This window comes from Dasypus novemcinctus, chromosome 10 (genome assembly GCF_030445035.2).
Source record: "Dasypus novemcinctus isolate mDasNov1 chromosome 10, mDasNov1.1.hap2, whole genome shotgun sequence".
NCBI classification, from domain to species: Eukaryota; Metazoa; Chordata; class Mammalia; order Cingulata; family Dasypodidae; genus Dasypus; species Dasypus novemcinctus.
The window spans coordinates 3,185,785-3,198,899 of record NC_080682.1 but is presented as its reverse complement, the minus strand read 5'-3'; the positions used below and the strand labels follow the sequence as shown (position 1 = coordinate 3,198,899).

Below are 13,115 nucleotides of genomic sequence, written 5' to 3'. Positions count from 1 at the left end.
GGGGGACCTTGGACGGACTTGCTTCAGTGAGGCGTGACCCAGGGTGTGCCTTGGTCCTCTTGCTGGAGTCCTTTATAAACACAGGACTGAAAGAAGGGACGCACAGAGGAAGAACTGCAGAGAAACCCTGAGAGGCTGAGGGAGAGGGCCTGGAGGCCAGAGACTGGACTCAGCAGAGCACCAAGGCTTGGAAAGAGGCCCCTGAGAGGCTCTGAGAGAGGAGGACTGCAGGAGGTGGGAGAGATGAGCCATATGCTGGTCACCCGCAGCTGAGCTCAGGGAGAAAGTGAGCCGGAGAAGGCAGCGAGCCAGGCATGCAGGTGCCTCCGTGTGCCTCGCGTGTGGCAGGAGTCCAGGACGCCAGCAGCCACCTCCAGGGAGACAGCCTCTCTGATGATGCCTGGATTTGGTCATTTTCCCAGTCTTGGGACTGTATGTTTTTAAACTAATAAATTCCCAGAATAAAAGGAAAAAAAAAAGAATTTCTCTTTATCCATAGCTTTCAGCAAGCTGTGGTTGCCATTATGTTGCTTCTGCATGGGAGTCATTGATCTTCTTGGATGTGTGGATTTCTAGTTTTTTGTTAGTCCTGGACATTTTTCAGCCAGTATTTCTTCAAAATTTTTTCTGCCCTCCTCTGTCTAGTCTCCTTCTGGGACTCCAAGTTCATGTATAACGGCGGGTAATTCCACAGCCTCTTGCCCCGTCATGGCCAGAAGTGGAAGTCACCATTCTCTTTCTGTGCACACCTGTGCACTCAGAAACAGCCATCACACATCACAGTCCTCGAAGTCACCAAGTTCAAGTCCAGCTGCCATCTGATCCCCAAGGAAAACACACACGTCATCACAGTCAATCCCAGTGCTAATCTGATTAATCACGATGCTGCTGCATGGCATGGATTACTTGCATCACCAAGGTCAAGGCCAAGGACACAACCAAACCAAACCCAAAGTACTACCTTTCTCCAGGGACTTCTGCTGGGACCAATTTCAGTCCCAGTAAGAACAGTCAGGAGACAAAAACTACATTATTTATTTATTTATTTAAGAAATGAGCTTTATTCTTAATAACATGTAAAAAAATTCCTTTATGAAAATGCTTTCTTGCAACTAGATTTAGAACTATTAAGAAGAACGGAAGCACAGTAAAACTAAGTGCACAAAGAGAAAATATTGGAAATAAAACCATTTTCAACATGATTGAAATCCTTCACCATTAGGTATGACTTACGACAGAATCAGAGAACAATTTTTCATGTTAAAGAAAATTACATAAAGAGTACCAGGGACTGGCCAGTCAAGGTATGTTTTTTGGCTAATATGTACTAAAGTAGTGTGGAAAGTAAAGTTCTGATTTTTTAAATTACTTATGATATTTGTCAGAATTTATGCACTAACATTATTTAATACAGAATCTAAAGCAAGCTTGTTGAGTTATAATAAATTTCATTTAACTGATTAAATACTGATGCAAATTACTTGGTTGGAGTTATCATAATAAAATATATGCTCATACAGATCTATAGGTACATCTTTTCTCTTAACAAATTAATTTTTTATTGATGCATATTAATAAAGCATAAATCCATCCAAAGTGTACAATCAATGTTATTTGGTGTAATCACATATTCGTGCATTCGTCACTTCAACCACTCTTAGAGCACTTTCATTATTCCAATAAATGATAAACAAAAAACAAACAAAACTCATCACCTCTCAATCTTTCTATGCTTCCCCTGCCATACACAGCTGCTATTCTTTTTCCTTATCTCTAGTATATTTGTACTTATATTTTGTAAAAAGTCTTACATATGCAATATCACTCATATTCATGTTTACATGAGATTTTACTATCTTACACAGTCCAACGTTACAGTTTTCAGCTTTCCTTACTCTAGCAATGGACATGACCTTAGATTTTTCCCTTTCAACCACTGACACACTGCTAGTTACCAACACCATGATGTGTTTAAAAGATTTCTATTCATTCCAAAGATTTACAAATTCTGCAGATTAACCCTTAGCTTTCCATTCTCTTCCCTCCTTCTCTTTCCTGGTGACCTATATTCTAATTATTAAATCCAGGAGTTTACGTATATTTAGTTCATAGTAGCACAATCATACAGTATTTGTCCTTTTGTGCCTGGCTCGCTTCACTCAACATAATGTCCTCCAGGTTCATCCATGTTGTCATGTGCTTCACGACTTCATTTCTTCTTATCTCTGCATAATATTCCATCGTGTATATACATCACAAATTGTTTATCCAGTCATCAGTTGATGGACACCGGATTGTTTCCAACTTTTGGCAATTGTGAATAATACTGCTATGAAAATTGGTGTGCAGATAATATTGATTTTTAGGGAATGTACTGGCTTCTCTGCTAAAGTTAAATTATCTTCAAAGCAAAAGCATGCTATTTACTTCTGGAGGAGTGTTTGACAATGATAATAAGTTCCTCATTTTCCCAAACAAGCTCTACAGAGATACATCTTTTCTTCATTTTTATCAGTACTGGATGCTCTTCCCACAGATTTTCGTGTTTTGGCAGGATACTGAATATGATTATTCAAACGACAGCTCTTCTAAGGGTGCCTAGGTACAAACATCAATGCTGCCATCAGATGCTGCTGCCGTGCACTGCTCCCCTTCGTCACGACTCTGACAGTGCATGCTTGCATCCTTTTGACTCTCATTTCAGTCCAGTGACTGAGTTCCTCTTCTCCAGAGCTATTCAGACTTGAAGAAACCCAGCCTTCCATTTCTTTTCTTTGCATGCCATGTTTGCGATACACATGTAGTATGAGTGCCATGTCAGAGAGTTGAAATGGGGCCCTTTGAAAACAGACGGTCCTTTGTACACAGGATTTGGCTGCCCTCTGTGGATGGACGTCTTGCATTTGGACATATCTTGCCCATGGAATTCAGTAGCGTTAACTCAGCACATGTACCGGGCGGTCTGTTTGCTGCCAAGTTTTTGAAGTGGCTTCGTTATATCACTTCTGCTGCTAGCCTTCCAGCTGTGGCATTATAAAGCAGGCCAATGAGAATTTCTGGAACTGAGTTCAAGATGGGCATGAGGATATATTTCCCCACAGGGCATTTCTACATGCTCATTTGGTTGTCGGATTGCAAGAAGGTTCCACTGCCCCAGGAAAGAACATTTTTTCTTGAAGATTCGATTTTGTTAAGTAAAAAATATTTCCCCCACTGTCTTTTCTTTTCTCATGAGATGTACACTATGCGGTCCAAATCGTACCGAAAAACTTCCAATCACCTCCGATTCAACATGATTAAATTTGAATGTTTCTGTGAAGACCAGGCATGGCCCTCTCTGGGTGCTGGTTTTGCTCTCTGTGTTAAAGGTGGAAGAACAAGGTGCACTTGCCTTGAGTTGGCACCTGTCCTGTTACATGTTGGGATATCTGTGACAGCCTGTTACCAGGAGCCTCTGTTCTTGTGACTCATGGTGAGAAGTCATATCCAGTGGGCCATCTCTAGCTCCTGGCTCTGGATCAAGAGCTGTAGGAAGCTGTGAAGACGAGCCTTGAGCTGGCACGTATTCAGGTGCTTCTCTTGGAACATCTTCATGGCCTCTGCTATGAAAACTTTCAAGTTCATGACCTCTGCCTCCCTCACTGGGGCACTAGTTATATGAGCATCCTGGACTGTTCCTGCTGTAGGAAAAGTCACACTGTCCCCATTTTCGGAGGTGTGCATGAGAGAGGGGGAGAGTCACTGTCATACTGATCGGGTGGTGGCTGCAAATTCATCCAAGGAGGGAGTTCTCCTTACTTCCTGAATGCCTCTTCCTTCACCTGCTGATGCTTCACTCCTTTTTTTTTTAAGATTTATTTTTATTTATTTCTCTCCCCTTCCCTGCCCCAGTTGTCTGTTCTCTGTGTTTATTCACTGTGTGTTCTTCTGTCCGCTTCTGTTGTTGTCAGCGGCATGGGAATCTGTGTTTCTTTTTGTTGCGTCATCTTGCTGTGTCAGCTCTCCGTGTGTGCGGCACCATTCCTGGGCAGGCGGCACTCTCTTTCGCATTGGGCGGCTCTCCTTACAGGGCACACTCCTTGCGCGCATCAGCACTGCGCATGGGTCAGCTCCACATGGGTCAAGGAGGCCCGGGGTTTGAACCGCGGACCTCCCATGTGGTAGACGGACGCCCTAACCACTGGGCCAAGTCCGCTTCCCTGATGCTTCACTCCTGTATCCATCATACTCCACAGAAGACTGTACTTTTGTCTTGTTTCTCCACTAGAGTTCTTTTGTCTAGAATCTCAGTGGTAGAATCTGGAATTGTGTGTTCTGGATAAGGCCTCGCGATACTTACCCCGTGTTTCATCTTCACTTTCAGAGGATGAACCATGTTCATCTTTGTCCATGTATGAATTATAAATTTTATCTTGCGAATTCTTCCTCATACTGCATCCTGGGCCAAGAGTTGGAAACCCGCCAACACTTTCAAAACAGAACTTCTTATTAACATAGAGAAAAAGGAGCAGATCATGTAATAAACACCCCAACAGCTGACAAAAATCCAACTGCCTCTGGAGATGTTCTCCTGGGGCCGCCTTATTGAACCAGCCAGTTGTCAGGTGGCTCCTTCTAAGGAAGCAAAGACAGTTGTGGTCTTGGAACATGTTCCTGATTTGAACTTCAACCAACTCCTCGCATCTCTCTTTTCTAATACAGAAAAGCTCACGCACTCCACAGGTTGCTTCTCCACCTTCAGTCGCCATGATGTGCTGGCGGTGGACCTGCACCAACCAGGTGGCCCGGGCTAGCGAGAAGGGTGGGGCCCACCTCGGAATCCAAGGGCAGAGCAGCCCTGAGGGGAGCTGCAAGGGGGCGGGGTGGAGTCTACATGTTATTTTAAGAGGGGGAGTTTAATATAAAGAATTGTTAACCAAGGATTGACGAGCCCAAAGGCAAAAAGGAATACGAAGGCCCTGCAGATGAAGCAACATCACGAAGCAGCTCCTGTTGGCAGGTGGAGAAGAATGTTGCAGGGCAACGCTGAAGGAAGCAAGCGCAAGGAGAGGAGACAAAATTTGAAGGGTGAGATGCTCCTCCCTTCCAGCCTCTAGCACCCCCTATTAGCAGTGACCCACAGGGAGCAGCTGGCAGAGGAGACATGTGGTTTGCAGAGTCCCCAGCGTCACAAAGCACGGAAGGAAGGGGAGGCTTGGGGCTGAGATACAGTGTCTTTTTTTTTTTTTTTAAAGATTTATTTATTTATTTAATTTCCCCCCCTCCCCTGGTTGTCTGTTCTTGGTGTCTATTTGCTGCGTCTTGTTTCTTTGTCCGCTTCTGTTGTCCGCAGCGCGGGAAGTGTGGGCAGCGCCATTCCTGGGCAGGCTGCTCTTTCTTTTCACGCTGGGCGGCTCTCCTCACGGGCGAACTCCTTGCGAGTGGGGCTCCCCAACGCGGGGACACCCTTGCGTGGCACGGCACTCCTTGCGCGCATCAGCACTGCGCATGGCCAGCTCCACACGGGTCAAGGAGGCCCGGGGTTTGAACCGCGGACCTTCCATGTGGTAGACGGACGCCCTAACCACTGGGCCAAAGTCCGTTTCCCGAGATACAGTGTCTTAATAAACGGCACAACCACATCCCAGCTAGCAGCAATGCACCGAAGCTGCGGCTCCTGTGTGTGGCCGTGGTATCTGGTTATGAAGGGGATGGCATTGCTCTTAGCAGATTCGTGCGGAAGAATTTAATGGTAGAGAACACGAGTCAGAAACTTGGTCTCAAATGACTCAGCACAAGCTAGACAGCCAGGGAGCACCAGCATGAGGGAGAGATGACATTTAGTAAATCGTGTGCTATTCTTGCAACTCTTCTGTAGGTCAAAAATTTTTCCAGATATAAAGATGAGGAAAGAGTTGCTAGGACCTGGTCTCTTGGAAGATCAGAAGCCAAGAATGAATTTCTTTTCCTTCCCTTCAAATGCCAGACGTCAGCTTCCTTACCGGAGAACGCTGGTGGGGAGGTAGAAAGGAGACAGAGAAGACTTGTTCTGTAAGACAAGCCCATGTCACTGGAGTCACACGAGTCGAGTTTGATGCACACTGTGTTCTTTTCAGCCACAGATTGCGCAGGCGGCTCCTTCCACCGGCCTACGCTGTGCCCCTGGGAGGGAGGGACCGGCCGCCTGGCGCATGTGCCCCTCACCTGCCTTCCGGACCACATGCTGCCCCAGGCTGGCAGCCCAGCTCTGCAGACAGACACGATGATGCAGCCAGGACAAGTTCCCACTGGCGGCTGCTGCTCGGCCGAGGCCTCCGAGTCATCTGATGGAGAGAAAGTGGTTCATAAAGAGCCCAAAGGGAATTGGTGTCTGGACCGGGGAGGGCACGCAGATGAGGTCACTGCCTGGCGCAGCTCCACCCTGAGACCTCGTGGTCTCCGCCACCGCGCGCCGTGCCTGCCCGGAAAGCCGCAGGGAGGGTCCCGGCTGCCGAGAGCCCCGGACTGCCCGCACCTGGGCAGGGGAAGCGGCTCCTTCCTGACCAGCCCCGCCACAGCCGGACGCCATGCGAGCCCGAGGGACCGGCTCCGCCTGAGCAGGAGCCACCCAGAGCTCAGAGCTCGGGGCTGGGCGCCGCGGGCGGCAGCGGAACAGCCTCCTGCCCAAGGCCGGAGCCCCGGCAGGACCGCCAGCCCCTCTGCCTGGTAAGCAGCAGGCTGCGGTCCTCGGGGCAGGCCTGGGAGGCCGGGGGAGGCCGGGCAGGGCGCGCAGGGCGCGGCTCAGCTCCGCTGGTGGCAGCACTGGAGCTCTCTGGGCTCCTCCACCCTCAGCCTCGGGCTGTGGCCCTCTGGGCCGATTCCAGACGGGCACGCTCCTTTGAGTGAGGGTTTTTTTTTCCCCACTGGTGACTGTCTCAAGCCCATCCCACCTCCGTCGTGGGAGAACATCCCCTTGAGCTCCGGGCTGGGGCAAGAGGGAGCACCTGGGTCCGATGCTCCAGGGGCTCAAGGAGATAGCTAATGGGTGCGCTCTCCCCTCTGCCTGTGGCTGGGACCCCAAGCCCGGGCACTGAGCTCTGCACCCTCCACCTCCCCCCCACCCCTCCAGCAGCAGTGAGATGAGCACAGAGGGGGCTTCACTCTGAGCCAAAGAGACGAGCTGGGGCAGTGTGGGTAAAGCGGGGGAGGTCCTCTCTGGGCATGCCCCCAGCCGTAGGGGGTGGGCAGTCACCTTTACATCCTCTCGGAACCCCTCCCAGGCTCCCAGGGGCTGGGGGCTCCAGCCTGTCGGAGTGGGCAGGGGGCAATGGCTGCTCTGCCCTCTGGGTCCTGGGCAGATCTACGGAAGCGCTCTACTGCAGCCACAGCTGGCACGGAGGCCGCGGCTCCCATCTAAGGCCCCGGGGGGAATTTCGCCACCTCCCACAAACCCCAGCCATGGTCAGACAGGGATGCCTGCAGCAGCACACAGGGCCCGCCCTGGTGAGCCGACTGCCGGGGCGGGGACCCCAAGCCCCCCCTCCCCAAAGGAGATGAGAGAGGGACAGGTGAGAAGGTTGAGGCCTTCCCCAACCCTCCGGAGGGCGGAAGTCCCGCTTACGGAGCAGGGGGCCACAGCAAGGGGGACGGGGCTCCATGGTGAGGAGCCGACAGCAGCAGCCCCTTGCGGAGTATCCAGGGAAGGGCCTGGAAGGGTTAGGAGTGACCCAAAGACCACTTCACAAACGTGACCGGCCAGGACAGCTCGACTGTTCCTCTGTGGTCACTGCACTCACTGGACGCAGGTGGTGTGTCCTACCCCCTTTGACTTTGAGGCAAGATTGGGGGCCTGGAGGACCAACGCAGCATCAGTGGTCTCGCCTCCCCCCCCCCCCACTCCCCTGCCCCCACTGTGCCTGCAGAGGTCCAGCCCACGGTGGGGGAGGGGCTTGGGCATGTGTCCACCCATTAGCACTGTCGGGAGACAGCGGCTTCCGGGGCGCTGGTGAAAGCCTCTCTGCTTGTGCCTTGGAGAGCTGAAGGGGGGAGCGTCAAGCAGGGGGGCTTACCCCTTCTGCCAATCCCGTGGCTTCAGATGTGGGGAGGGGGCAGGGGACACGATCCCCGAGGCCCCAGAAAGCAGGTGTCATTGCCATCACAGGGCGTGGGGGCAGCAGAGCCGAAGCTTCCAGAGCCTCAGATCCTGCCCAGGCCGATGGATCCGACGGAGCCGCGAGAGCACACGGGGCCGCGCGGCGACCTCCAGGAGGATGAGGCCTTCAGCCTGGTGGTGCTGTCTCTCACCGAGGCGCTCGGCCTGGCGGGGCTGCTGGGCAACGGCGCGCTGCTCTGGCTGCTCGGCTCCACCGTCTACAGGAACCCCTGCGCCATCTACCTCCTGGACACGGCCTGCGCCGACCTCATCTTCCTCGGCTGCCACATGGTGGCCATCGTCCCCGACCTGCTGCCCGGCCAGTCGGGCATCCCCGGCTTCGTGCAGGCCAGCCTGGCGGCGCTGAGGTTCTTCTGCTACCTGGTGCGCCTGGCCCTGCTGGCGGCCGTCAGCGCCGAGCAGTGCGCGGCCGCGCTCCCCGGCGCCCGCTGCCCCTGCCGCCGCCCGCGCCACCTGGCCACCGCCCTGTGCGCGCTCAGCTGGGCGCTCTGCCTGCTGCTGCACCTGCTGCTCAGCGGCGCCTGCTCCCAGCCCTTCGGCGCTCCGGGGCGCGCGCCGTGCCGCGCGGCGTGGCTGGCGGCGGCCGCCCTGGTGGCCGCGCTCAGCGCCGCCGTGTGCGTGGCCAGCCTGCTGCTGCTGCTGCGCGCCGAGCGCGGCCCGCAGCGCGCCCCGCCCGGCGCCTTCCCGCGCCTGGTGCTGCTCAGCGCGCTGCTCTTCCTCTTCGGCGACCTGCCCTTCGGCATCTACTGGCTGGCCCGCAGCCTGCGCTGGCGCGCCCCGCGCCGCTTCCACGCGCTCAGCCTCCTCGCCGCGGGCCTCGACCGCGCGGCCAAGCCGGTCGTCTGCTTCTGCCTGGGACGCGCCCGGGGCCGCGGGCTGCGCCAGCCCCTCGCGCTGGTGCTCCGGAGGGCGCTGGGGGAGGACGCCGAACCGGGCGCGGGCAGCGAGACCCCCCGCAGGGGCCTCGTGGAGGAAACCGCCTGAGCCCCTGGGGGAGGGGCAGGCAGCCAGGGGGCAGCGGGGGTGACCCGGAGGGGCTGCCCGCCTTGGGGAGGAGTCATGGGGTCAGAGGCTGGAGATCGGGGACCAGCGGGCGCTTTGCAGATTACCTGGTCTGTGCTCCCAAAGGGAGCCCTTGGAAAGGCCCGGCCTGCAGAGGAAGGGGGAACGCGTGTTTTTAGGAAGCCCCGCCCCCTCTGACGTAACCGGCCCCTCCCCCTCCCCCCCAGGCCCAGAGAAGCAAAGGGTCAAGGCCAGTCTCTGTGTAAGAGTCCTACCAGACCCCAGCCCCAAGACCCATAAGACTTCCTCCCTCAAGCCCCCTCCCACCACACCTCCCTCACAGGACCCTCCCTCCAAGGTCACCTTTTCTCCGCCCTCGGTCTCCTCCTGGCTGCAGGGCCATCCTTGCCAGAGAACGCTGCATCATCCCACTTCAGTTCCCGTGTCCCCTGGGGTGCGGCTCAAATGACCCTAAAATCAGTGGTGTGCGAATGAGAGGCTCCGGAGCCCTCCGTGGCTCCCCGCAGAAGGAAAGTCCTCGGGCTCCATGCCCAGCTCCTGGCGGGGGGGCGTGGGCACAGCTGGACCCTGGTTGGAGGCTGGGTGCCAAGGGCCCACTGAACCACCAAGCGAGAGCCTCGCTGCGGGTGTCGGCGCTGCCAGAGCCCGCCCGCCACGGCCACCGGCACCAGCCGCACGGGCGGCCAGAAAGCCGCCAGGCCCAGCTTGGCTGCCACTGATTTTCTGTGTAGAGGCTCCCCAAAAGGCATTTGTTCCGCGGCCACCCGGAGCTCAACCCCTCTGCAGACGCCCCCGCCTTCCTGTTGTGTGCTGCTGTGTTGTCATCCAGTGTTTGGGGCAAGGAAGTGGGCTGGGAGCCTCATGACGTGAGGACAAGGCTGTACATCGATCCAAAACTTTCTACCCCACCCCCAGCAAGGAGGCTGCTTTTCTTTCCTGTTCAAAATTTCCTTGGAGAGGAAACACAGAGGGGTGGAACTGGGGGATCAGAGTGGGCTGCTCGAAGGCTCACGTGGTGGCTCATCTTGTGTGTCACTGGGGCTGGGCCACGGTGCCCAGCTGTTCTGTCAAATGCCAGCCCAGGTGTCGCTGCAGGGGGTTGTAGAGGGGGTAACACCTACAACCAGACGGCTTTACTCACGAAGGTGGGCTTCTCCCAGTCGGTTGGAGGCCTCAGGAGTGAAAACCAGGATTTCCTGGAGAGAAGAAATTCTGCCTCAAGACTGCAGCGTGAAAGTCCTAACCGGGATCCAGCCTGCTGGCTGCCCGGCGGGTTTCAGACTCAGCAGCCCCCCACCCACGTGAGGCAACTCCTTAGAATAAAGTTCTTACTGTCTATACACAGCTATCCTGTTGGCTCTGTGTCACTGGAGAACCCTGGTGGATACAGCTTGGGGGGGCGTTGAAGCTGTATGTGCCCCCAAAAAAGCATGTTCTTAACGTTAATCCATTCCTGTGGGTAAGTAGAACCTTCTGATGAGGTTAAGATGTGATCCCCAGAGGACTTGGGCCAGTGGTTAGGGTGTCCGCCTACCACATGGGAGGTCCACGGTTCAAACCCCGGGCCTCCTTGACCCGTGTGGAGCTGGCCCACGCACATGCGCGCAAGGAGTGCCATGACACCCAGGGGTGTCCTGCGTAGGGAAGCCGCAGGCCAAGGAGTGGGCCCCGTAAGGAGAGCCAGCGTGGAAGAAAGCGCAGCCTGCCCAGGAATGGTGCCACACACACGGAGAGCTGACACAGCAAGATGACACAACAAAAAGAAACACAGATTCCTGGTGCCACTGACAACAGACGCGGACAAAGAAAAACACGCAGCAAAATAGACACAGAGAACAGACAACTGGGGGCGGGGAGGAAGGGGAGAGAAATAAATAAAACTTTAAAAAAATTTTTTCAAAAAGTAACGGCCATGCCTCACCAACACATCTCCGTGGGACCCCCGCACCCACAGACATGGGGTGGCACACCGCCCCAGAGCAGAAGTGAAGCGCACTCAGGGAAGCCGCTGAGCGGATGAGCCCCTTACAGTCCTGCCCGGCTGCACTGACCTGGGGGACAGCGCCCAGGACTTCAGCAGCTGGACAGCTCCCTGCCCCCTATAGGGGCCACGCTGGCCCGGCCACCCTGTCCTTCGCAAGCTCCTAAGGAAGCCACACCGGACACCCCTAGCCCCGTGAGGACAGCACCCCATCCAGAGCCACCTGCTCACCGAAGCGGGTGGCGAGTGGCCAAGGGCGGGCTGGGGACCCCAAGGGCTGCGCCCAGTTCCCCCTGGCCCCTGAGCCTCCGCTCCCAGCCTCACACGCCTCTGCTTCCCGGTCTGCAGTTGGGGAAGCCAGGGGAGCTGAGGTGCGTGGCCCCACGTGAGCCGAGGCGGGCAACGCAGGCAGCGGCCATCATTTCCGCGGCCAGCCCAGCACGTCCAGGGCGGGCTCAGCGGCCTTGCCTGCTTTGATCTCTGCACCTGAGCGCAGCTCTGGCTCTGAGCCTCCACCCTGCCGAGGTGGGAGACACTCACTGGTCCTGGGACCCACCCCTCCCGGGTCTGGTGAAGGTCACAGACCAGCCCAGAGGTGGAGGACACCCAGTGTGGGCCGTGATGGATCCCCCAGATCCGGGGAAGGGCTGCAGGCTCCTCTCCAGCAGGACGGAGTCGAGGGCCCCCTCCACCCCCACAGGCTGTGGCAGATTTGGGGCCAGCGATGCTGGGAGCTGGGCTCCCTCCATCTCCAGGACACCCCATAAGCCCTAGCTACTCGGTGCGGGGAGTGGAGGCCATGCCCTTCCCCCAAATCAAAGGAGAGCAGGAGGAGAAGCCCAGGTTGCTATCCCATCATCCACCTACCGTGGGTGCAGCTGACCCCAGGTAGCCCTTCCGGTGGCATGGGAAAGAATTCCGGTTCTACCATGGGAACGCAGAGGCTCAAGGGGTCGAGTCGTGGCTCAAGACCACCCATTAGGTTTCAGTGCAAAAGGGGTCCCAGTCCACACCCTCCTCCTCGGGGGGCTGCGGCTTGCTCAGGTGTCCTCAACCCCACGTGGATGCCACCCCCAGACTCCTCCAAGTCCAGTGCCCAGGGCCGGGGGCAGCTCCAAATTCCCCTTCTGGGGCACTTGACTAAGGAGCCCCAGAAAGGCCAGCGCTCTCTGGGGTCTCCATGGAAACTGGGTCCCACACACACGCCCCAGCTCTGGCCTGGGCAGCTGGGGTTGTTTCCCCTGAACCCCGTGGCCCAAGAAGCACAGGATGCTAGGACCAGGCTGCGCCGTCCTCGAGCTGGGGCTTTGGGCCGAGCAAGTGTTAGGCCTCAAAGCAAGGCCTTATGGATAACCAGAGATGGCATGAAGAAAACTTCAACACGAGAGTTAGGTAAACTCACATTTATTACGTCTGCAGAGGTGGGGAGCCAAGGCCAGTCCAAAGTGACTCAGACCCGACTCCCCGGGCTGCAGTTCCACTCTTGCTTAAATACCCAAGTTACTACTTCGCATTGGCTTCTATTATGCATTAGCGCTCGTCCATATGGATGAACACACATAGCTGGGTATATAACTGTAGGATTAGTAAGTTCAGGAAATCACGCTTGCACATACATTGCATGACCCAAGGGGCTGCTTCTGCACAGGTCCGGCCAACTGGTTGAAGCTGGTTTCCGTACTTCATTGCTTCAACAGGATATTCTTGACCACCAAAAGCGGAATTTGGCCCGAAGAGAGGGTTGCATTTCATTACCTTCTGATTTACATACAATTCTTTTCTTTGTATCCTAGCAACGGGGAGAGAAACAAGTTACTTTCAGGTATTCAGTCATCCTCCATCCATCAATTTCCTCCTTCTAGTTTTTGGTGATATTCTTATCGCAGGGGAAAGGGACGAAGCTCAGATCTTCTGTAACTACGTCCTGCTGACATTACCGGCGTTGCACTCTTAGAAAATTATAGTAAAAGGGTGGTCTGA

The 13,115-nt window shown here is 55.3% G+C and overlaps 1 protein-coding gene and 1 pseudogene across 1 annotated transcript; one reads left to right on the top strand and one right to left on the bottom strand.

Moving 5' to 3' along the window:
• Positions 1–2,527: 2,527 nt before the first annotated feature.
• LOC101413864 (synaptotagmin-14-like) lies at positions 2,528–6,547 on the bottom strand (annotated as a pseudogene).
• Positions 6,548–8,125: 1,578 nt separating this feature from the next.
• Positions 8,126–9,115, top strand: MRGPRE (MAS related GPR family member E). The gene has a single exon (XM_004450920.2). The coding sequence runs from the start codon at positions 8,174–8,176 to the stop codon at positions 9,113–9,115; it is 942 nt and encodes a 313-aa protein (XP_004450977.2). The 5' UTR covers positions 8,126–8,173.
• Positions 9,116–13,115: the final 4,000 nt, after the last annotated feature.